General features: G+C 31.7%; 1 protein-coding gene across 6 annotated transcripts in view; it reads right to left on the reverse strand.

Moving 5' to 3' along the window:
- Positions 1 to 26,963, reverse strand: part of Kcnt2 (potassium sodium-activated channel subfamily T member 2) — a 360,005-nt gene that overhangs the window by 76,280 nt on the left and 256,762 nt on the right. For 3 of the 6 annotated variants that reach the window (XM_040276882.2, XM_005335356.5, XM_040276879.2), the window contains 6 exons: positions 25,216 to 25,445; positions 20,470 to 20,683; positions 17,903 to 18,008; positions 13,892 to 14,064; positions 6,278 to 6,349; positions 2,651 to 2,785 (listed from right to left, as the gene is read on the reverse strand). In XM_040276882.2, coding sequence (XP_040132816.1) covers positions 2,651 to 2,785; positions 6,278 to 6,349; positions 13,892 to 14,064; positions 17,903 to 18,008; positions 20,470 to 20,683; positions 25,216 to 25,445 — 930 coding nt within the window. The remainder of the gene's footprint in view (positions 1 to 2,650; positions 2,786 to 6,277; positions 6,350 to 13,891; positions 14,065 to 17,902; positions 18,009 to 20,469; positions 20,684 to 25,215; positions 25,446 to 26,963) is intronic. The other 3 variants (XM_005335358.4, XM_005335357.4, XM_078022514.1) reach the window with 1 other exon arrangement.

The following is a 26,963-nucleotide window of genomic DNA, read 5'->3' on the forward strand; positions in this document are numbered from 1 at the left end:
GTGATGAGTACATGTGTTGGTTTAAATTAATCTCTGGAGGGAGCTAGTAGTTTATTTCATTAAAGTGGCTTACTTTGATTTTAATCAGAGTTCATAGTTCCTGTTTTCACTATCCATATTTCTTTCAAAATCACAGGTTTTACTAATTGACCAATTAGAAATATTGGCTTTCCACTAGAGAATTAATGATGTTCATCAATATATGAGGATCACTGATTATTTTCGAAATATTTGTCACTCTTACCTAATGAATGTATAAGAATTTAGTTCCTTGGGAGATACAGCCCAATGATTTAATCCTAACTATCCTGATATTATGATTTAGATATAAGGTATTCCCCAAAAGCTCATGTGTGAGGCAATGCAAGAATTGTGTGGACACAGAATTGTTGAATTGCAATAATTGTAACCTCATCAATTGATTAATCCATGATATGGATTAACCAAATGGTAACTGTAGACAGATAGGGTGTAGTTGGAGGAGGTAAGTCTCTGGGTGCCTGCCTTTGGGTTTTATCCTTTGTCCCTGGTGAGCACAGTACTCAGCTTGCTTCCTGATGCTATATCCTCAGCTGCTTTCCTTCACTATGCCTTTTCTCACAATGTTTTGCCCTAAAACAATGGAGTTAGCTGATCATGGACTGAATCTCTGAAAAGATGAGCCCCAGACAAACTTTTTTTCTTCTAATTGTTCTTGTCATGTCTTTTGGTCACAGTGATGAAATATCTGACTAAAGCAGCCACTGTGACTTAATTTCTCATTGCCTGATACTTTCTGTGAAGGGTACTTAGATCCTACTTGTGGAATAAGGTAGTCTGCCTGTAGTCTACCTTTCAGTGCAAGGTGTTGAGTAGAGAAGCTTGAAGGTCAGAAAACTGGAAGGAAGAAGAAGAGAGGGAAGGGAAATAGCTGCAGCAACCTTTACAGGTAGTTGCCACATGTACATCAGCCCTTAACTACTTTTAGTTACTCTAGTGAGTTAGTTTTAGATTATTAATTGGAACCTTTCACCTCTCAGTGAGATGAGTTTATTATTATCATGAAATCAAAATAATTCATTCAGAAGACAAAATAAAAGTCAAATCAATATGACACTTCACATATCAGAAATATCTCAGAGTGAGTTCAAAATGAAATAGCATGTTTAATCAAAGAAACCAAGGATCCTCTTCTCTTAAAACTATAATTAGCTTTTGCAAAGCACAGAATCAAAAGAATGTGTTTATTTTATTCACCAGCTATATATCTCACCCCTGAATTATACTCTACTCTGTAATTTTCTTCATTATTCTCTAGAGAAGTTGCTTATATATCTGTCATATTTTAAGCAGGTTCTATACTATCTTAGATGTGCTATTTAGCACAGTGCAGTAACTAGTCAGCCATACTCTAAGTGAACTGCTGATTATTATAGCTTTAGAACTGCAATCCTCCTTTTGGAATGAGCAGTTCTTATGCAAATTCACAATAGATTTTTCCAGGTGTTGTGGCAGATCCTTTACATTTCTGATCCTCGGTCTTTTACATTAGCACTGCAGGGTGGGTTAATTATTTTCCACCGCACTTTATAGATGAGGCACTACATTTGAATAAGGTCACCAAGTTAATAGTGTCCATGGCACCTCTAGAAGAGGTCATGCCACATGAAGTTTGCTGCTACAAGAGCTCAAGGTCTGTGGTTTTTCCATGCTGTCACATGAAAGCGATAATTATAAGGCTCAATTATATTAACTAATATTTATTAAAAACTACCAGCCATGTGCTAAGGCATTATATGTTTTTAAATCTTAAATAATCTTGTAATTATGATATTGAGATTTAAGGAAGGAAAGTAATTTCCCTCAAATTATACCCCAAATTGCAAGCATTATTGAGATTCACATCTAGGCACTCCCCTCTGAATTTTGAACTTGAACTATATATTGAGATAATCAGTCTCAATACTTGCATTGCTACACTGTAATGGTATGAAGGTGGAGTAAGGAGGGATGCCCATTGAGTTGAGATTGCTTTATTTATATTCATAATTTGTATATTTCTCATATATTTTCTTTAAGCTGCTGCAAAACTCATTCATACAACTGAAATCATGATCTTTCTGATATTTAAATTTTCAAAAACATCATTCCTAGTTACATCAGTGTCTTAATTTGTAGATGATTTTGACTCTGCTCACATCAGGACTTTCTCTGACAGGACTTTTTAGACTTACTCAACAGTAAGCATAATAAGATTTCATATCTGAGTTAGTTTTATTAACAAAAGACTAGAAAACAATGAGGGTAAGGTTATGCATTCACTCCTAAACTGGACAAATTACCTGTTCATAGCCTTACAATCTTTTCATCCTAGTTAAATATACATCCCTGACAACTGCTAGGCAGTGAATATACACCCCTGACCACTGAGACCATAATTAGAACAGATGTAGCAGAAATAGTGTTCTGGGGGTAAACATTAACTTTATGCAAATTAACTTTATTTAATGCCAGTCACATTTAAGGTGCTAAGTAAGTGTTTTGTGAGAAATGAGTAAACAAGTGAAGATAAATTCGGTGTGAACTTTTCCAGTAAATTGCTGACACATAGATTCTACATTTCATGCAAGTTTAACACAGAGTACAAGAGGGCTCAGTTATAGACACATACCTGAAAAGAGTCTGCACATTTACAATGGTTTTGGCATCTGCCATGTAATCCTCCTCGGCACTCATGGTGCTCTCCTTATCCACAACCACCATATTGGCAGCAAAGGTCACTCCACACCTGAGCAAATCATCTAGGCTTTGATCAGAACCAACAGAGAAAAGAAGACATTAACTACAGAGTTAGAATTAGCACCCAGACTTGCTGATCTCTGTATTTATACAAGTTGTCCTTATAGATGGCTTTTCTAGAGTGTGCACAGATAGATATTAATGGGAATTATAATACAATATTATCTACTGACGTGAAATGATTTTATATGAAGCTCATTAGACTTCACTACATCCTTACAGTTTCAAATCATTTGTGTTAAGAATATTTACTTAGTAATATTTGTTAATTATGTAAATGATATGTGGAAAACACCCATTTTGCAACCAAAAGAAATACAGGACTTTGTTAGAACTTTGTTTTTACAGTTAACATACTACTTAAAAGTTACAAACTTTTATATATATATATTTTTTAAATGTCTAAGATTCTTTTGGTAAGAGTAGAGATGGATAATTTCCATATTAATTTAGATGGCTAAGCCTAATGAAAAAGAAAAATATAAAATGTTTATTGTTAAATGTCTGTTTTTTACTTTATGTAAGAACTATGCACTGGAGATTGATTCTACACAGTCAAGAACATGGGGAAGATATACATATCTGTTGTATTCAAGCCTACCATTTAGACTACACACATTTTTGAGTAAGTTCTAGTTTTAAGTATTTGATCAGATTAAATAACCTGATTTTCTTGGATACATGTGATGATTGTAAACCTAGGATACAAATACCTGAAAGCTATAATAGGGTAGTTTTTTTCTCCTATCACTGATAAAATACCTGACCATTTCCACTAAGAATTAAAGAAAAAGATGTTTACCATTAAAGTCGAAAAAGGTTCATCATTATTCTCATTGCCTTTGCTTTTCACAAACTAGAAAAATAGGGCTGAATGGGATCAGAGAGACTAAACCTGAATGAGGGCAGGAATGTTCTAGGTTCAGAGTTGACAGAAGACAGATAAGAGAAAGGTAAATTGGATTCCATATCGTGTTTACAACGGGAAGTGTAAAACTGAAAGAACCACAGTTCATTTAAGATTATTAAATTGAAGAGCCAGGTCCCTGAGGATCTTTGCCAAATTCATAATTGGTTGAGCTGGCCATGTCACTTTAAGGGGGAATACTTTCCTTTTTGGGGGGAAGGTGGAAGGAAGGATTTCTTACTCTGTTATTAGGTGAGAAAGTATTACCAAAGCCTTGAGTCCAAGATCCCCAGGAGGAGTCCAGAAAAAATATTTCGCTTGAATCAGGAGCAATGTTCTGTGGCAGATATTTTATGGCTAAAACTGTGGAAACAGAATGTTATTCCAAATAAATTTCCTATGGTAAGAGGGGCTAGGACCATAACATCGAATCAATATGATGATCTTCAAGTTTAAATCTCTAGGGATACTTGGGTCTTCCTTTTTCCTAGAAAATTCTTAGTATTTTTTCTTATATCTACTAAAATAAAATTTAAAAAGAATTGTGCAGGGATTGGCACTGTAGTTCCAGGACAGAGAACTTGTAAGGTCCTGGGTTCAGTCCCCAACAATGAAAAAATTATAATGAGTTGTATAACAAATGAGTCCCTGATGGAACACAGATGTGACTTAATAATCTGCCTTCAAACCACCTAATAATTTTAAATTACTTCCTCATATTTCAGCTTTCACAAATGTTTTTCCCCATTTAAAAAAAACTCTATGGTAATTAAATAGGAAAAGAAAAAGGAAAAATTGCAAAAGGTGAGTTTGGATGAGGCTATATAGATAGAAGCTAAGACAGAAAAGATGAAAAATTAATCAACAATAATTTAAGGAAACTGAACTTAATAGTTGACAAAAATTTCCATGGGAGTAGCTATGGTTAAGTAGCTAACAGCTACCACCTATACCCATATGTATCAGTGAATTCCATCTACAAAGTATTTTCAGTCTATTCATAACCTTGTCAAGTAATAGCAATAATTATCATCAAATATGAGTTTAAATCCACAGAAAACATACATTAGGAATAACATTCCTGAACCATGTAGTTTTTTTATCTTTATGTTTTAACTGAAAATTATTATTTTATTTATTTAATTGTATTTAATCATTTTTTTTCTCCTTTAATAAGTAGGCTACTAACTTGTCTATCTTAATTTCTTTCCTCTACCTCTCTGTACTCCCATTTTCTCCAGCATGGATGCTTTGCACAGTTTGGCCACGAGATGGCAGCTGAAGAAAGTCAATCTGGATTTTTATTCTTTTTTTAAAAAAAGTTACAGATAATCTAATTGGTGATAACACTTATGTCACCTTTCTCTGATTCCTTTTTTCAAGGACTAGAAAATGAAATTTATGAGTGTGAAGGAATATCCTTGAGTGCATTTTAATTTGCAAAAGGGGTCTTCTTTTAAGGAAAATTTTAAACACAAGCAAAAGAGAATTATAAAGTAAACTTCCATGTTCCTGACCCTTAACTTTAATAATTATCAATTTGTAGTCATCCCTAGAAATTTAATGGCCTCAAGTTCTCCTTTTTTCTTGCCATAATTACTTTCATGGAGAAAAAATTTGCTTCAGGGCTTATATCATAAAAGGCAGAGAGGAAAGATTTATTCATTACCTTATATGATTTTTCTAGAGTTTTTTTTTTGATGGAAAACTATCATTTCAAAATAACATTACTGGGTATAAAATGTGTGTAGTATTTAAATGGTAATTTCACTATATCTATTTTCATTTCAATTGGTTAGTATTATGATACCTGATAATATGAATCATGTTAATGTAGAAGTGAAGCTAAATATACTTTAGTCTAGTTGACCTTTAATGTATCCACAGCTACTGAACACTTTTAAAGTTATAATTTTCAACATATGTAGGATGACATGAGAGATCTCAATTGGCTAATTTTAGCATTTTATTTTGAATTCACTGACATTTTTTAAAAAAAAATGTAAAAGTAATGTATTTTATGTTACTTTATGTATGTTAATTTTCCGATCCTTCACTTTTTACGTTTTATTATGGTCTTATAATATATAAGAATTATTTTATATAAATAAATGCACTACATATGATATTTTGATGAAAATATTTAGAAATTGTGAACAGATGTGTAATTAGAATAACTTGTTAAGAAAATATTCCTATTTACAAATGTAAATTAAAATGAGCATTTCTACATTTAAGTTATGGAAATAATATAAATATATCACAATATTGAACCCTTAGAGGTTTTTCTTGATACTGTAACAATATTAATAATGTCATTTATATAGAAGATAAAAACTGAAACAGCTTTGGAAACTGAGCACAGCTGACAAAATTGACATGCAGTGAGATTTGTTTTAATTCAACAATAAATTACTGCTTAGGGAGTTTAATATAAGATGTATAACAAGTGAATATAAGCTCTACATGCATAATTTATCATATTTGCAATACTGACATGACAAATTACACTCATCATGCAGTAACAAGGCACAGCACACAACAGACCACAGGACACTACAGTAGTAATGTGCTAAAGATTTTGTCACCTACTTGTCAATAGAGCCCACCATGTAGTAAACCATTGGAAACCAACAGATTGCATCCAGAAAATGCATATCTGGCCTAAGTAGCAGATGGGTTACAAAATGAAACACAATGTCACAACAGTGGCAGCATTTCTAAGGAAAGGAAGCAAGTTGACTTAGTTTGCATTTCCAAAACTAAACGCTGCTGATGAAATTAATTGTAAGTGCCTTTACCTTAACATTAATTATAAAAAAATTATACTTGTTATGAATCACACAATGCACTCAGAATTATAAAAACAAGTACTTCATATTTCTAAATCAGAAACATTATGACATAATTCTACAAAAATACTGAATTAGCACCCTTAATTATGGCTAAAATATCTTATCGATGAACCTAAAAGTAACTCATGCAAATTGAGACCTTGAAAATGAACCAATGATTTTCTTTTTTATTAAATAGCCTAAAGCAAGTACCTATTAAGAGTAATCATTAGGCATACCTATTAACAGCAACTTTGTATAAGGAATGTATACAATCAAAACATGCTCCATATTATGTCAGCATGTCAAATAAATACAGTATATATCCCCATGCAAAATATGAACTATATAAAATTATATGAATGCATTTTACCATTAGTTTATGGATTGACTTAATGTATATTGTTGAAGAAATATTTATTATGACTAAAATATTTACTTGTATTGAAAAGAATTATAAACCTAAAACTTACTTGGAAGTCACTTAATATATTACATTCACTTTACAGATGTATTTCTTTCATGCATCTATTTAATCAGCATATTTGTATTCCAAAATTTCATTTCATGATTTTTAAAAAATATTCAGGCATATTTTTAAAAAAAATTAATACCATGGTAAGTTGTAAGATATACAGAGTTGCTTAAATCTATGCACAAAATCACAAAAATGCAATATATCTTTAATCTGAAAAGAACAAACAACTCATTGCACTCTGGAGGCAGAGTTGCCAGAGAGGTGATATGTACATTGGGTATAGAAGGAAAAGTAGGAGTCTGCCTAGTACAAGAAAAAGCAAAGGAAATTCTAAGCTAAGGTAATTATAGCACCTGCAGTTTTCCACAAGCTGATTCTCAGAGAAATTCTTCTCCCTCCTATCCTATTTTCTTTTTCTTGGCTATTCTCCTATCTCTATATACTCTAAAGAAAAAGAAATCTCAGTACAGCAAAGTATAAAAAATGAACCCAAAGAATACCACTCTTACTGTCTTGACTAGATTCCTACCACCAGCAAATTTCTTTGTTCTCATTAAATGGCCCGATATATTATATCATTTAGATATATCAAACTAATTTTAAAATTCCTCAGTTTGTAAGTTATTTTCACTCTTTGCTATTTATTGTAGTCATTTCTAACATTTTGCTATCGCATGTAACAGTATTATGCACAATTTTGGATTATTTTAGTTTTTGAATTGTTTTTCATCATTGAATTGTGTTTTGTCATTACTTCAAAAAATTCAGAGTATGGATATTACTAAATCATGGTCTATAAACATTTTCAAAGCTCCCACTGTGTAGTGTTTTCAACAAATATTATAATAATATGCACTGAGCAGCAGTCTCTGATAGCTCCTATGGTACAGATTTGTACTCTTCTTTTTCTAGGCACAGTCATGCTTCTTATATGGAGGAAAGCCATTCTCTTTGCTAATTCAAGACCCTCTGTGTCTCTCTCACCCTGTTTCATAATCTTAAAAGCCTGGGTATGGATGAAAACACCCAAAGAGGACAGCCACACATGGGCCAAACCCTTAGTCTGTGTTTGGGATTTTACTTTTGCTTTATCATTTTCATTTTATTCTCTTTGTTCCTAACTTTTCATATAGTGCCAGTCAGGTAAATGAGTATTTTAAGTGCTAATAATTTATTTCCTGAGTTGAGTCTAAAATTCTTTACTATTAATTAGATACCTATTCCTTTTTAGTCTGACTCATTTCTTTAGTTTCAAACCATTTCAGTTTTCTTCTGCTTATCTTCTCTGATCATCTGTCCAGTGTGACATCAGGTTTCTACAGTCTTTCAACAACACTTAATATTATGAATAATTCTGTTCAATAAAGATTTTGAAAAGTTGCTGGGTACTAACACATACTGAGGTCACTGGGTCAAAGTAAGTCTTTTATGTTATACCAACAATCGTATTAGAGTTCAGGTTGGAGGAAGGCCTTTGCATTTTGTGCTTTGTCTAATAAAGATCATAAAAACTAACTGGTCATTGAAATTATTGCCTTGCTTTAGAAAACTCATGAATTTCAATTATGTGCAGTTCTTCCACAACTATGTATCTACAGTGGGCAAACACTCATCTAAATTCTTACAACTTGCTCTTCAATTGTGGTCACACAGTTCATCTTCACATAAATTTATATGTTTCAAGGTAAATCAATCCCTTTGAACACAGCATATATATTACCTGATGAAACATTTAATGTAAAGGGTCATAATGTGCTATATTCTTTACAAAATTCAATTTAAAAATGTATTCATCTATTACTAATATTGAAAAAGATGGTATAAAAAACCGGAAATACAAAGAAAAACTCAATTTTGTATTTACATGTATTGTGCCTTCTCATTTAAACAAATTGACAGCACTGCTTATGTCACTATGATTACTGAATAACAAATTATATCACAGTCTCTTAATACACTAGTTATTTTAAGTCATTGGGAGATAGTTAATTAGCAAGCATAGCTTTTACCTTGAGAAGCATTATTACTAGAAACAGTAAACAAAAACACAATATATTCATAAAACCAGATGTCCTTTTCTTAGGTTTCATCCCAAAGGACAGACAAAAATTTGAATATAAGAAAAAAAAATGCATTGACACGATAGAATAAGATGTATGTTTTTTTTAAAAATCTGACTTCTAAACAGAAAAGCCTATTAGAAATTACATTAAAGTGATTACATTAAAATTAAATAATTGATAGATATAATGTTCATCATAAAATTTCAAAATATAAAAAGCAAATGTCAAATTTGTTATTTATAGCAAATTTATAGATCAAAGTTGCTTTATATATGTAAAAAAAGTATTTCAAATCAATAAGAGGACAGAAAAAATAGATCTAAGGCAGAATAAATTCAGAGACCAAAAAATGCAAAACAAAACAGGCTGAAATTAGTAATTAATGAAATAAAAATTCCACAAACAAAAAGTAACTGATGTTAGTAAACAGAACAAAGTGAGCACATTTAATAATTAGTCCTAACTATAATTCTACTTATGTGCCTGAGACCTCAGACTATCATAAAATCTGATAATAAAAAATGCCATTATATACAAATATTAATAACAAGTCATTGTTAGGAACTGAAAAGGCGTATAAACTTGCATGGATTTGCAAAATTCAGGACAATTATTCCTTTCCCATTAAACTGATAACCATAATAAATTTAATTTCTTTAATTCAAGTTCAAGAAATGAGTGTAATATGCCTTTCTGGGCAGTTTATTTAGTTAACATTTCCTAATTACACTTGTAAATACTTTACTTCTTCCTAAAGACATTAAAGATTAACTGCTGATAGTCTAAACAAATTTTATATTTTTATTAATTGGGTTTTCTACTCATTGATTTGAATAGTAACTGTTTCTTTTTTTTCTTTTTTTCTTTTCTGGTACTGGGAATATGAAGCCCATGCTAGGTATACATCCTAGCACTGAGCTGCATCCCGTCTTTTTTACTTTTTATGATTTCTGAGGCAGAATATGGATAAGTTTCCGAGGCTGGACTAAAACTTGTCATTCTCCTGCTTCAGCCCCATGAACCTTTGCGCCTAGTCAGTGTTATCTACAGACTGGCAGAAGGGAAACTGTGTCAGATCTTGCATTAGTGTTTTCTGTGCATTACTTACATGCAGTCTCACAATAACTTCCTAAATTCTCATCATTATAAATCAGAAAGTTGAGGCTTGCAGATTCAATAACATGTAATAGGCCTACCAAGAGGTTAAGCTTATATCTTGTCATAGAGCTCTGTCTGAAGCCAAAGTTTGAATGTTTCTAGTAAGGGCACTGATATAAAAAATATCAGTAATAATTTTATTAATGCTTTAAAAATAAGTTGAAGTGTTTGTGGTATTATATGTGAAAAAAAGGCAATTTAATAAGTGACTAGTAAAAATGAATAGCATAAGCTTGGATTTTCTACTTCATCTTTGTGTACCTCTGGGTAACAGATTTCAGCTTTTAACTTGCTTTTCTGGTATTATCAGATGACTAGATGACCTTCTGTGTAGGAACCATAATCAAAATATTGACATTGATGAGGCAACGGAGCCAACACAACAGACGGCCAGTCAATCAGAAATGACACCAGTTCTAATGAACTGCAGAAATATTAGAACTGCTATAATAAACTAAGAAAATGATGTTTTTCAATATGACCATTTCATTTAATTACAATTTGACCTATAGAAGTCTTTGTGTATATAAATACTGTAAACAATTATTTCACCATATTATATTTGTGAATATTGTAAATTCAATTAACATTTTTAAATTTCATACTATGATCTGTTACTGATTGTTATATTAAATTAACTGAATTTCCTAAATAGTGATGTATCAAATATTATTTTCAGCAGTGCTTACAGGAATTTAAAATAGAGTCAAACTCTCAAACCCTCAAAACTAAGTAATAGTTGTAGAAGTGTATTCAATCATTATTGCATAAATTTTTATGACATGGAAATATTTTAAAGAGAACATCTTTTTTAAACTATTTTAAGGTGAATTGCAAAACACTAGCCATTTCAGAGCAAAGTGTGCCTTATCGTTTAAAAGGGGGGAAAAAAGGATTGAATAAAATTTCCAGAAACATTATTTACTGGTGTTCAGTTTTGTTTCCTCATTCTTGCCTCAAAGAACAGAGGAAATCAAATACAAATGTTAGATGCTGCTTTTGAAAAGCATACATGAAGCTAATAGATTTTACAGTGTGAACTTTGAACTTATAACTTAATAAACTGAAATAATCATAATACATAAGAACGAATTAAACTCTACAAGAATCAATTAAACCCTACAAGAATAAATTAAATCCTACAAGAATGAATTGAACCCTACAAGAATCCTACAGCAGTTTCTCATTAACTATTGGTTTCCAAAATGTAAGCTATTAGGAAGGCTAATGTAAATTTTAATGCAAAATTAATATGAAGATAAAATATGTTCTTGCTTTTAGAAACAGTTTACAAGGAATATGTATTTTTAATGTACCAAACAACTCTAAGTTAAATATGATTACACCTGAAATAACAGTGAGCTAGAGATTGCTTAGAGGTTCTAATTCTAGAATTTATTTGGTAAAGGTCATATTACTTCTTTGGGTCTGTTTTATATCATCTTTTAGAGACAGAATGTATCACAGTCACTTAGACTTTAGCTTATTTAGATGCTTACATTGTAATGTATAGAGCTCTCTGAGCCAAATCTCTATATAATGTATTTCTTATGGAATAAAATATAGAAATACAGGTAAAATGCCTGGTACAATAATGAACATGTAACTAAATACTCAATAGTTACAATAATTATATAAAGAATGGAGGTAAAGTATATTAACTTTATTAAATGATCACTATGTTATTATTCGGATAAAATTTCTCTGATAAAAACTACATTTTTATTTGTACAGAAATATGGACCAGTTTGTCAGCAATTTAAGGAAGGAGAGTTTTCAGATTTTTCTGTAACAATTGATCAAATTTAGGAACTAAGACAGTAAAAAGAACCACCTGCCTTTATAATCCCAATATAAAAATCAATCATTCCACAGAGACACGATAGTAACCTGTTTATTAAAAATCAACAGCAAAGGACTGACTTTGTAAAACTACTTTGAAATTTACTTAAGGGTACATGTGAACGATTCCTTAGCTCCTGCAGAATGGGACGAGGTGGAAAAGGGTGCAGAGTCAGGGGGAATTTGTGATTCTCAGATGGACTGGAGATTGAATCAGAGGAGTCTATCTCCACTTCATAAAGAGAATTCCGCTTCCAACTATGGACAGATAGTTTTTTGGTAGGAGCTTTACATTATCAGGACAAGAAATCTCATCTTCCAGTAACATGGAGAGGAGGAAAGGGAAGTTTCTTCCCTTAGCTCTATCAGAAGGATGCTATATGTATAGCTCCATTTGCTTCAACTCAAGTTTCTCTACATCTTTCTTTCTGTGCCCTGGGGCTTGAACTGATCTTGTTTGAGCCTATCATCCAAGATAAGGCTACTTCCAGAACATCAATTCAACTAAATTCCTATCTTCAAATTCTGTTTTGAAGGGACTGGACACTCCACCAACAGAGTAAAAACCTGACAAGTTTAAGTTCACAATAAGAATCTCTGCTGTGCCAGCTCTTCTAGCCTCTTTATATCTTCCCCTCACAGAAACTTCAGAATTTAGGATGTGTTCAAAAGATTTGGGAAGAGATTGGCAACCACTCTATTGCTATAGTCATCCCACAAACCAAATTTTCTTCTCCTCAATTTGGGTTAATATGCTTTTATTTCTTCTGGCTTTGTATCCAAGTTTCTGTTCCTCCATGCCCACCCTTTCCTTAGATGGCAAAGAGGTATTACAAAGTCATTGCATCATTAAACCTGAAAATTCTTCAAATTAAAATTCTACAAATGTGCTCAACATGTAAATTAACCATTGTGAAGATATTGAAAAAAAGGAAATATCAATGAGAATTTTGATATTGGTTTATTCAAAAAAAATGAAGTTATAATATTTGGGGGAAAATATCTCTGTTCTGAGGATCTTGGTATTTTTAAAACACAGAGATAAGGCAATAATATTTGGCCTCATTTATTTGAAAATTAGCATCATTTTTGAATGGATGAGGAAAGAGGGAAAAGCCCCAAATATGACTTTGATCTAAGGACCACTTGTTATTAATTTCCTGGCATAGAAAGAAATAGTATAATTTTAGAATAAAATGGCTTTGAATATCACATTCAGTGACTTATATTTATATTTGCAGAAGAATTTCACAAAAATACTCATGTAGTCTTGTTTAACAAAGGTAAGTCAATCCAATAGTTTCAAAATAAATACATGATAAAGTATTATTTCTATTAATATATGTTATAGAATGTATGTTTTAATAGTAGTATATTAATAACATATGATGATGTCCATAGTATAACATATAAAAATGGATCAATAAATGCTTCTCTGATAATTAATAGTTCTTTAGAAAGAAAACAAAATTATTCAGTTTTGGCAGAGATTTTTCAGGCTAGTTGATTAATTTAAGGAAAATTACAGTAATTATTTCAGTGGCCTGCTTCCCATTATTTCAGTGGCCTGTTTCCAGTAGATGACCACTGGGAAGCAATTTTATGTAAAATTCTCAGAGCATTCCAGTTACGTTTTAAGTAGTATTTGTGAAACATAACCATATTTTATGACTTTTACATATCACAGCAGAGACTATATCTCCCAATGAATCATGTCCCATAATGTGTCTGATTTAAAATGCTATTTATAAATTAAAGTCAATTATTTTTATATACATAATATGATATTAAAAACTCTTTGTCTTGTTTGTGTATTTTAAAATATACTTACGGGTTATCCAAAAGCAGTACTATGGGATTAAGTTCTTTCTTTGGTCTATAATATGCCCTGAGAGGAACAATAAAATTATACAATCCATTTCCAGCTGTTTCAGCTGCAACTATAATTAGTTTATTTTTGAATCCATAGGCTTTTGCGTCCTCATAGTAGTTATGCTGGCAACTCTAGAGAAGAAAAATTATACAAAGAAATGCCATTTTTAAACTCCACTAAAATTTGGTAAAAGAATTTAGGATATCTGGAAATGTAAAATTAATTAATTAAATCCTCAATTTGTAACAAATTTAAAAATAGTTACATTTGTCTGTGCCCAGTTCTCCAACTTGAGTTAGGAAACAAAAGTGTGCATGGGCAAGGTAAATAGGTAGCTTGATGTTGAAAGAGGAGGAATGTGTGTGTGCTCAAGTCCTACTATTACGTGAAACTTGCTGCCGCTAAGTGACATCTGGGAACTAATACTGAAACATTACCTACCTATAACTTTCATTTCCAAAAATATAGCAATATTATAATTAAATAACCTTAAAGATATTTCCAGTACTGAACACCTGAAGTGACAGACTAAAAAATGAAATTAAATAAAACAAAAAATGAAATAAAACAAAACAACAAAAATCCCTCCTAAATACTTAGCTGAGCTTTCAAGATAATGATGCAAATACTCAACATAATAATAATACCAATAAAACAAACAAACCAGAAGGACATATTACCAAAGCTCATTTTTAGCTAAAGGACACTTCACTATTTCCTGAGTCTAGAATTTGCTGGAATTAACATTACTAAACCAAGACTATTTTAAACTTAAATGATCTTTATAGAAAACTGCTTTGGTGTTCTGTCCTTTCACTTCTTTACCGATGTACTTGGAGCTATTTTTATTTGTTTGGGTTCAGATTAGTTCTCTATGGATTCATCACATCTGGAATATTCTTTGCCATTATTCCTTAAGAAAAAAAATCATAAAACACTGGCGGAAGTGAAACACCAAGAATAAACAGAAACAATAAACAAGAAAATTAGACCCACAAAGATTATAGTTTTTGCTGTTATTATGTTCAGAATATAAACTATGCATGGTTAAGAGGTTTAAAGAAATAAGAGAAAGAACTTAAAATAGGCTACTTCAAATATTCAAGGCAGATGTTAAAAATAATATTGCATCTATTTCTATATATTTTCTTAAACTGTGCTACTGAAGAGACAGCTACAGGACTGAGTTGAAGAGATTACCCAAAAGGCAAGACAGAGAAGGAAAGATATAGAAAGTAGGATGGAAAAATTAAAAGACCTGGAAGACCCTGTGAGAATAGGAAACAAATATTTAATCAGAATAACTGACAAGGAGATAAGAATCAGAAAGTAGCATTATTCAAGTAAATGCTTTCTTTCTTTGTCATTTTTGTGACTCAGTTTTGTTCATTAATTCATATTACATTTTAAGTTCTTCCAACTTCCTGGTCAGTTTTAAGAAAATTGTCTACAGTAAAGTTCACAAAGCACAGTGTTATGACTGAGGATTTTCTATAAGTGATAAAACAAACAAACAAAAAAATACACCTCCAATCCTCAGGAAACTCAGTGAATCCCACTTCCAACAGAGAGAAATACAAAGTCATCACATCATAATGAAAGTCTGGAACTACCAAGACAATGAGATCTTAAGATGAGTCACAGGAGGGAAAAGGACCTACCCATAAGGAACAACAATTTGAATGACAGCTGACTTTTCAACAGTGCAAGAGGCATGATAGTCATTACATAAACTTCTTGAAGTGCTGAGCAAACAACTGATAGTCTGGAATTGAACACCAAACAAAATGGTCTTTCAAGAATGAGGGCAAAATAAAGACATTTCAAGGGAAATCATAACTGAAACATTTGACAACAAAATCTATTTAAATAGAAATTCAAATGGCGGCAATCTAGGCAGCAGGAAAATGAATCCAGGAAAAAAAAATCTGAAGTATAAGAAAGAATGAAGAGCAAAGAAAATGGTAAAGAACAAGATCATTAAATCTTCACAGACACTTGGAGAGTTACTAATTTAAGTCGATGGGAAGTCATATTAAGAAATAAGATCACTCAGAAGTCACAGAAGGAGAATAGTAACAGGAGATAGTTGATGTAGATCACTGAGAACAATGATATTTATGAAATAAACGAAGAAAAAAAATGACAACATTGTTTATGGAGATATAGAAGCAGCTCAATTATTAAGGTAAATCACAGAGAGAACAGAAACTTTAGTGTTCATAAGTCCTAAAGACACCAGCCTTACAACACTGGAACAGTGTTAGCCAAACTGATCCCAACTCATACTCTTTGTAGAACAGTGGAGTCAACTGCAAAACTCCATTCCATAATGTCAGAGTGGGCACCTATTTACCAGAGGAGTCCACTTCCAACCAGCCTCATACTACCCACATAATCATTAATTCTAGATGTCACCAGCCAATTAGCAACACTGAAAAGTTTGCGTTATGAATATAGTAAAGAGACAGGGAATAGTCTTTGACTTTAAAACATCTTCTATTGCTCCCCTATCAATTCTCATCCCTGAAAGCTTAGCATTCCACTGGATCAGGTCCCTTGGAGATGAATCATTTCTACTCTTTGGCCTCCTGATACCATATCCTTTTTAACTGTATATCAGAAAGAAGTGAATGCCACCAGAAGTAAGTCCAGGTTTCATGGTGCCTGAAATGTATGCTATTTTAGGAATTTTCTTTAAGTAAACAACAAAAATGCTACAGATAAAACAAAAATTATAGGAAAAATTAATTGCTGACAGGATTAATGCAGGTAAATCATCCTAAAATTTAGGATTTATTGATGTTACCAGAAATACATACACAGCTGGTCAGAAATATCAAATGCTGCATAAAATAGAGATTGTAAAAAATATGAAATGAAATAAGGCCTTGAGAGTTAGAATTATCCATTTCAATGGGCCCATGTGAATAGGAGCAATGGCAAAGATTTACAAAGCAACTTCAGAGAGATTATGTCAGGAATTTTTTAATATTCTCTTAATCTTCCTTCTAAAGAATGGCAGCAACAGCCAACATTTATAAAGTTTATCATATGAAGAAATAATTATAATATCAACAAAGTGAATATAGCACTTATTCAATTATTGACTTTCTTATGTTATTATATTAAATACATTTAAATTTATGTAATCCTTACAAAAGTCCTATAAAGTTCATATTGAAGTCATACTAATTTTATAGACGAGCAAACTAAAATTTAGTGTGAAGTTAGTTGCTTATGTTGCACAACTTTGTAAGTAGAGAGCTGGAATTTTCAAACCAACTCCAAAATTTAGAGTGAAATAAATCCTTAAATTAGTATCATGCTTGAATCTCTAGGGGACATGTAAGGTTCTCCATTTTATCTGTTTTCTTATTTTTTAGGAGGAAAAATTCATATAGATCCAACTTAATAACTGTATTGTGAAAAAGATAAAAAATGCTAACATTATCTGAATTTTACTATCTTGTACAGCTTCTCTACATAATCCTGGCAGGAACTCAAAAGTACATAAAAATTTGGGAAAAAGAGACCTTAGGCAAAACAATTAGTTTCCAGTCCAGTCACAAATCCATTTTTATGTCTACCATGTTAAGATTATCTTATGTCAAGAGATACCACATGGAAATTTGATGCAAAAATGTAAATAAATAGAGCATATTTGGTCAATGTGATTTCAGGAGTCTTTTAAAAGTTGAGGGTCCATGGGTTTGATATTTAGGCACTTCTGTTTTCCCCTTTGAAAACATAGCTGACTAATCCATTTTGTTAATTTAGCAGAAGCATGGAGCATTTGGGTAAATTTCAGTAAATGTAAAAAATAAAATTAACCACTTTAATAAAATTTACTTTGAAAAAAACCATTTAAACACATTTTAGTCAAAATACTGTACAAATTCTTTAAATATATGCAATTGCAAAATTATTTTATTATCAGAGAAAGCAACAGCAAAAAATAATGCTTACCTTGTCTAACCTTAAGCAGCAAAATGGCACTTTTTCCTGAAGAAGATGACAAAAAGTGGGTGAACTTCCTATATATGGAGAGTAGGGTGGGTAGCCTTTAGCATAGCTGCAAAAAATATGAGACATTACCTATAGACACAAAATATGACATTCCTTATGGACAAGTCAAGCTAAGTTGATAAATTCTGAACATGTTCCCATATTCTGATGAAGTTAGATTTTGTAATTCTTTATGTTGCAATTATATTTTGACATAGTTTAGAATGGGTGTTGGCAAATGATGGCCGAAGGATCAAGTCTTGGTTACTGTTATTACAAGATTTTGAGGTTTAAGGAAGATTTTTATATTTTTAATTGTTAGGAAAAATTCAAAAGAATATTTTCTATCATGCAAAAATTATATGAAGTTAAAATTCTGTGTCCATAAAATAGCTTTTTGTAACCCATGTATTCTCATTAAGGTATTTATTGGGTTAGGGTGTCATCTGTGCTTCAACTATAGAAACAAATAGTTGCAAAAAGGATCATAAAGCCTCAGCTATTTACTAGTTGTTTCTATCTAGAAAAGGTTCTCAACATTCAGCTTAGAAGATGTAGATACATTTTTAACAACCAGTAATGTTAACATTTACAAAATGTGTTTAATGCAAAATAAATTATTATGTGTAACTCTTTCAATATTTATCAGCCATAGCTGCATTACCAAAAGGAAGCAAGTGATTGAGTTAATAAGTTTAAAACAGAGATTTTGCTGGAAATGTACTTGAAATATTATCAAAGACATTTAGGTTGTTTGCTGACTTTTAAAAAACAGCCACTTGCATATTTTGGCTACACTGATTAAAAAATGGGACTTCTAAAAAGTAGCAACATAAATGATGAGGGAATAAAAGAAAACTTAGTGAAAGCAATGTTCTTTTAAAGGGAAGCTATTGATTTTACTGAATTTACCTGGGAAGCCATGCATGTGAGACCTAACTGAAACTGTTTTCCAGACATCATTGGTTCAGAAGTCAGTGCACATTCTGCAAATTTAGAAGTTTGTAATGGCCATTATTATTTCAACTTCTCTCATTTCTTTAGAAATAAAAACTTTCTACTTCTCAATATTTTCAAAAACATCAAGAATTTCAGTTACCCTTCAAAACACTATTTTTTTCAAAGATATTGATTGTGAAGCCTTAGCCTTGCTTCCATCTTCGAACCCACAAATATATCTGAGTCCAAGGACCATTAATTTATTTGAAATTAGATTTAGTTTTGTGGATGCTTCAAAGTTTCTTATAATCAATGTAAAAGAAAAATTGAAAGATTAAAAAAACAGAGATCTTTCTAAGATTCAAATATATTTCAGTTTATCTTCATGCATGTCAACATTAAATGAATTTATATGAAAGCTGGGAAATATGTTAGGTGATGATGTTACCAATACCACTCATACCAGCACTACTAATAAGAACAACAATTACTATTTACTAGTTGCTTGTAAAGCAGAAAGCACTATACTAAGCATTTTCCTCCATTATCTCAATTAATTTTCATATAATGCTATGAGGCAGTAATTATACATAGTATACAGGTAAAAAAAAAACATAGGCCATATTATTTAATCCATCACTGTACCTGGAGAGTAAGGTGGGTAGCCTTTAGCTTGTGTCTTGCAAATTTATAGCCACAGTACCTGAAACATCAGTATAAAGTGGAATTGCCATAGCAAACAAAGTCTTATAGACTCCATAGTAAAGGTGTGGAACACTAGGATTTCTATTTTGCTGTGGCAATATAATATGTGGAATAATACAGCTAAACAGATTCTACTGTAGGCTACAATATAGGTAGATACTGTAACATTATGGAAGCTTGGAAAAGGAGAGAATCCTTTTATTCATCAATTTAAAATATTATTGCTCTCAACTTAATGAAAAAGAATGCTAAAAGTGAGATAAGGAAGAGAAGTATAATGGAGCAAGCTGCTCTTACACATCATTAAATAACTGATCGAACTTCAAAATGGATGTGGAATAAAAAAAAATGATTGTCACAATTTTGGCTATTTAGTGTCCCCAACAGGTCATGTGTTTAAGACTTGGTTCCCAGTGTAGCTGTGTTCAGAGGTGAGGCTTTTAGGAAATGATAGAATCACAGGCTTTAACCTGTGATTAAATTAATCCATTGACTTGATCTTTCCTCCTGTAACTTATGTTATGTACTTAGATCACTGTAATGTAATGCTAACAAACACGATATAATAAAAAGTCCAACCATGAAAATGCACTTTATAGTCTAGGAATATAAACTTTTTTTTAACAGATAAAGTGTATTTTAGAGAAAAATGAAATTGAAAAATATATTTTAAAGTCAGAAACATGAGGGCTTAGCATGCTTGGTAGTCCAGTAAGATAGTGACTAATACAGGGGTGACTTGGTAGAGCCCTGAAAGAATGATTCTAGAATGGTCACAAGGTGAGAACATCAGCTCCTTACTTATTGATAAGGTATCTAAGGACAATACTTAAGGTCATTAACAAAAAACAAACAATTTTCCACTTAAGAACATCTAAACATACTCTAAATTTGAAGAAATTTCTTCATCTGGTGCAGTTTCATCTTCTGATTGGTCACTCAGAAGATCACATGTTTGAATTGATGATGTATCTGCAACCTCTAAAACAGGAGCAATGCTAGGTCTTCTTAATTCTTTGCTTCCCTCTACAGGAAGAGACAGGGTAGGGCCACTTGCTGATCTACAGCTTGTGTCTTGCAAATCTATGGCCACAGTACCTGAAACACCAAAACATATAAAGGCATGTGTCACATACAGGACACCCTAATCATTTAATCATGAAAATCAACAAGATATAATTAGCATTATCAAGATATGTAATCTTGAGTTCCAAAAACTAACTTTTTTTCCTCATATAAATGTTTCCCTGGATTGGAAATCTTATACTTTCATAAATATGTATGTGATGTTTTCAATGTGATTAGTCCTTAAAAGACTTATGCATTGGCAACTTGATCTCAACTGTGGTGAGGTGAGAGGTGATGGGACTTTTGAGAGGTGGATCCCAGGGGGAAGAATGCTACATGGCCGCAGAACTCAGACGTTCCAGAATCTGACAAGAAGTAATGTTGTAGCCATCGAAAACGGTAGGCACATTTCCTCTCTCCAATTTTTAGCAGTGTAAGCAGAGGAGTAATGTAAAATACAATCTATATATTATAGGACAGAGGGAAATTTTTTCGGGAGGTAATGATATAAAGTTATTCATTAAGCAAGTGAAGGGATTTAATTTATTTAAATGATATAGAGATAAAGGAAATCCATATAGTGTAACTGACATCTTAATATCGTGAGCTTAGTTTTATACTTTATACATTTACTCTCTAGAGATAATCATGTCGTCTACTTCTGAAAAAAAAGTGAATTCATCATTCAAAAACTTTTAAAGACCCTCTGTCCAGTGACAAAAATGAGATCTTCATTGAACTTTCCCTCCCTTATTTCTGCTTAGAAGTAACAGACATAGCTCCCTTCATGTAACCTAATCACTATACCTGCACTGTGGATTAAATTTCTGCTAAATTCCCAAGAAATTGGGTGACTCCATGTTACTGTAGTCACTTCTTCATCATTTTTCTGCCTAATTTATGGATTCTCCTGTTATTCACTACTCAGATATTCTGCAAACACTGACATCTGGTTCCAGGATTGGCACCAGGATGTGATCATAAGAAAGAATTCAGTGGAGAGGCAATTAGTTACAGAAATGAACTCTTTGAAGGTTCCTGTCCTCTCCCTAAGGTCTTTCCCTCAACCCTCTTAAAGAGGTTAATTGTCTTCTTAAGTTGAGTAAATAGGCTCAGTGTTGTCGCCTTAAGACCATTTTCTATTGATCTGCTGTGAATATCTCAACTTTGAATTATATGTCTTCAGATTATGTGATCCTCTGTTTTTATTATTTTAATTGAACATTGCCCCTAGACTATATGTTTTTTAATGATTCTGGTGAATTTTTGCGATATTGTTTGTTTTAATTTGCCAGAACAAAATACTTCATACTGTGTGTCTTATTTGTTAGTTCTGGAGACCAAAAGTTCATGATCAAGGTATTTAGAGGGGTTTATAGGGATGTTGTTTCTGAGGATGCTCTTTCTGAGGACTATGAGGCAAGGGACTGTTCCAGACCTTATTTCTCGATTTACTGGTGGCCACTTTCCCTTTATATCTTTACTTCATCTTTCTTCTGTGCCTATCTGCACCCAAATTTCCTCATTCTACTCATTGTGTAGATTTAGTATTAACCCTAAAGATCTCATTTTTAATTAACTTCCTCTCTAAAAACCCCATGTTCAAATAAGATTGCATTCTGAAGCACCTGGGGTTAGAAATCAAACATGAATTTGGGGAGACGCAATTTATCCCATAACAACATTCTTGCCTCACGTAGTATTTTTAAAACATAAATTGATCAATCTCCCTCCACCCTTACCTCTTAGTTTCTTGCACCCACTGAATAAATTGCTTTTCACCTTATCACAACCTTTTCTTTTCATAGACATGTTTACATGCTGTTACAAAAGGCTGCATTTATTCATTTTATGTATTCATCCTCTGAACACCACTATTACATGTTTTTCAGCTTAGTCTCACTGATTTCCAAACCACAGATACAATCTTATGCTACTGGAACTTTGATTTATTGATGATGCCAACTTTTCACTGTTTCTCCCATTACCTCAATATTCTCTCTCCTTATCCACCTTAAATTCCATGCTTAAACATTATGACCATTTTTTTTTTTTTGCATTTACCCTTGGCTCTAGATACATTTATGTACCATGGCACTCCTTCAACAAAACTGAGCTTTGCTTAAATTCAACTTTTTATGTTCTTGTGTTTATGTTGCTGAGAAGCCTGGGTAGCTCAGCTACTGTGTCACAGATTAGTCTCTACATATCATCTGTCCGATTCTTGGCAATTTCATTATGTATGTCCCTTGAATACTCTAGACTTGGTTCCTTGTCCTCTACTCCAATAGTGGGTATTTCTTCTACCATTTATTAACCATTCACTCTCATAGTCATACTCTAGACCTTGTAATTACTACTCACTATACATAGTCCTTATTTATGGAATCTAACACCCTGACACATGCATTTGCCTTATTTTTTTTCCAGGTCACTACCATTGGATTCCCACTAGAATTATAATCTATTAATCTATTCTTTCAGTCTCCTTTAACCTACAGATATCTTTTCATTTCCTTACCTAGTTACGTTCCATGGCTAATCATTATATACACTCTTACATATACCCAACCCTTGTTTCTTTGCCTTTTTCAATTCCACATACTTTTACCACCAGGTACCAAAATATTTCTTGGTTATTCTTTATGGAATAACTTTTAAGAGTTGTCTAGATCTAGGGTTTGTGTTTGTCTCCCACCTTCTGTTTTTTCCTACTCCAGTCTGGTATTCTCTACCACTACTCCGTTGAAAGAGCACTTCTTTGTCCATTTCATTTTTGCAGTTGTTTAATTCAAAACTCTTGAAGTGCATCACACTCCCCTTTTTTTCATAGTTCAGTCCCAGTTCTTTAAGGAATCCTAATTACTGGTAACTTTAATATAAATGCAAATTTTTCTCTTTCATATCATTTCCAGTTGAAAACACTCAGATCTTTGCCTCAAAATGTCTATTCTCAACAATAGCCACAGTGACTGTACTGAAATAAGCTTTAGCATAGGCAACATCAGAAAACTAATCAGCTAAAAATTTTGCATGATCCCATTATACCCAGAAGAGATACAGCAATCCTTCCAGTAACACAGAAAGTCAAAATGATCTGGCCTTTTACTGTGCCTCAATTAGAAGGGCTCTACTATTCCTGCAGAACCCAGGGTCCCATTTTAAACCTTTTGTGCTAGCTGCTGTCTCTGCCCCAAGTGATCTTCTTCTAAGTATCCAGGGGACTAATCCCCTATTTACTTCAAATAATTTCTCAAATATCACCTTCATAATGAGAGTTACTGTGGACACTTTATTTAAAAACATAGTCCTTGCTGACTGCATAATCCCCTTTACTAGTTCCAATTTCTTCTTTTTCTATTAGTTATCCCCTTCTAACATACTAAATAATTTACTTTCATTTTTATATAGTGTTTATTACCTGTCTTCCCTATTATAGAATGTAAGCTCTATGAGCTAGATTTTTGTTTGTTTATTGACTATTTTACTTATTACAAATACTTAGGAGAGTTCTTGGTACACATTAAGTATTCAATAAATACATAAAGAGGAGACAAATACACAAAAAGGAGAAAGTCAGCACACAAGGGAGAGGAGAGGAGAGGAGAGGAGAGGAGAGGAGAGGAGAGGAGAGGAGAGGAGAGGAGAGGAGAGGAGGAGAGGGAGAAAGAGAGAGAGACTGACTTTGGGAAAAAAAATGAAGTTAGGTAATGAGGATGAATTAACCTATCTTGTTCAATCATCCCAGTTATAGAATGCCTATAAAAAACTTAAGTTAAGCAACAAATATTATACTATAATAAATTTGAAATAATTGTTATGTTTTTAGAGGACTATGCTTTTAAGAAAAATGTAAGTGAATGAATAAAGCATTTGGAAATATATGTGCATGTATTCCATAAGTAATGAAAATGTATATAAAGGATACATAAGCTCTAGATTATGATTTCCAACCTATTTTAATGCAACTGTGTCAATTTCTTGAAATATTCTCAGAATTGAAAATATGAGACATCATGGGTTAAAGAATGAAGACCTAAAGAAGAAATAAGAGACTAGGTCCACAGCATAGGTGACACACTAGGATTCATTAAAAGGAAAGAGGCTTTTTCCTCGTAACAAAAACTAAATATCTATAGGTTTTTAGGTGGTTTGGTGGCAAAAATATTAGGGAAATTCCTACATCATTTCTTTTTTTTTTTAACGTATCATGATGAGAGTTAAATGGGAGATAGAAAGACAGTTGTGAGAAAAATGGAGAATATTATAAATGCCCTCTGAAGAAAGTTGGATAGATAATTTAAAATAGAAATATAGTAGTCAGGTACTTATGGTACAATCAGAAATACAAATCAATTATTAATTGTATTTTAATAATATCTTACTTTTTTACTAAATTAACAGTATAGAAATTTTCTTCTGTATATGTAATTATACCCAGTTTACAATATTCCATACCTGTTTTAAATTTAGCTTTGAAATTAAATTTTAAAAATCAGAGTATATTTATAATTTTTTTTATAACAACTAAGAGTAATTTGAAACTAGTTTGTTAAACTTACCCATGCTGGCAATTATGCTATGTACTGGTAACCTGGAAGGTCCATGATAAAATGATCTTGGTACATTGCTATTTCTCTGCTGGTCTTGGTTTTTAAATGCTGAATTCTCTTCTTTGGTAATATTAATATAAAAACATATGTCTGTAGCATTCATAATGTAACGAGGACCTGGATTCAACAAAATGTTTTTATTGTCTTCCCTCCTAACACCAATCAAGCAGACACCAAACCTTAATTTGAAAAAAAATAAATAAAAATAAAAGAGTTTAAGCATTGTAATTCAGGAAGTCTTAGTTTCTTTTTTAATCTTACATATGTAAGAAAATTACTAAAATATTATAAACACAAAAATATTAAAATTTCAAATCATAAAATGATGAAAGCTGAAGTAAACTGTAAAAGTGTAAGATGCACATTTTTATAAAAAAATGTCATTATAAAATTGTTTAGTTGATTATGACTAATCAACAATCAATAAGTATATATATATATATCATGTACATAGTAGAAGTTAATATAAAATATCAGAGTGAATATCATACGATAAACATGATGTTGTTCTATAATATAAGTACTATGGCAAAAGTATAAACAAAAGAGTTTTAAAATTATTGGTGTAAGGAAAGAAAGAAATTTAGAAGACATTATATGCAAGTCCTTATTTTAGTACTATTTCTATTATATTTGATTAAATTTAAATTTTAGAAAAAAACATTTGCCTTTAATATATGTGCAAATTAACTGGGAAAAATAAAAATTTTGAATGTAATAGCCTGTTTTTTATATTTATTTTTTAGTTGTAGTTGGACAAAATACCTCTATTTTATTTATTTATTTTTTATGTGGTGCTGAGGACCAAACCCAGGGCCTCACATGTATGAGGCAAGCGCTTTACCACTGAGCCACAACCCCAGCCCATAACAGACATATTTAAGCATTTTTTTAAACATCTTTTTTCAGTTATGTTCCAATAGAAATTGTCTGAATATTTTTATTTCAACATATGCCATAGTTGTATAAAATAAATCAAATTTAAAAATATTTTTATATAGAAGAATGTGTGTATATATATATATATATATACACACATTCTTCTATGTGTGTATATATATATACACACAATCATACATAATATGATTCACATTATGTACATGTGAATCATATTGAGAAATGGGAATATGTTATATATTAATTAGTGGGATATGCTAGATATATTATAAATTCCTGAAGTATATCATAGTAATATATTTTAATATGGTTACTGTACTGTTTTCATGATATACATATCTTTGTATTTCTTCAGCAAATATTTTTCTCAGAAATAATAATAATAATATCCCATGTTTAGATTGTAATGCATTTTTACTTCTTTTTTTATCTTATTTCTCTGGCCAAATCAAGTGGGTATCATCAATTTTTTCAACTCTATAGTTTTTATGTATTAATATATCTGTGTTTTATTTTTTAATCAAAACTTGAAAACTCAGTTCTGTAAGAAATTTTATCTCATGTACTTGTGAACTCTTAATGGACTAAATTATTTTAAATGAGAGTTTAAAAAGTTGTTTAAGTATTCCTCCTAAACTATAATTACTCTTGACAACATTAACATGTAGAGACCACACAGTAGCCACAGTTCAAATGTTGCAATAAATGTCAAAAATTCCACAGTACTTAAAACTTATGAACACCAATATTCACTATATTTTTAGAAAACTGTTTTATTGCTATGAAAGTATTGTTTCCTT

The sequence above is a fragment of the Ictidomys tridecemlineatus genome, chromosome 10 (assembly GCF_052094955.1).
Source record: "Ictidomys tridecemlineatus isolate mIctTri1 chromosome 10, mIctTri1.hap1, whole genome shotgun sequence".
Lineage (NCBI taxonomy): Eukaryota > Metazoa > Chordata > Mammalia > Rodentia > Sciuridae > Ictidomys > Ictidomys tridecemlineatus.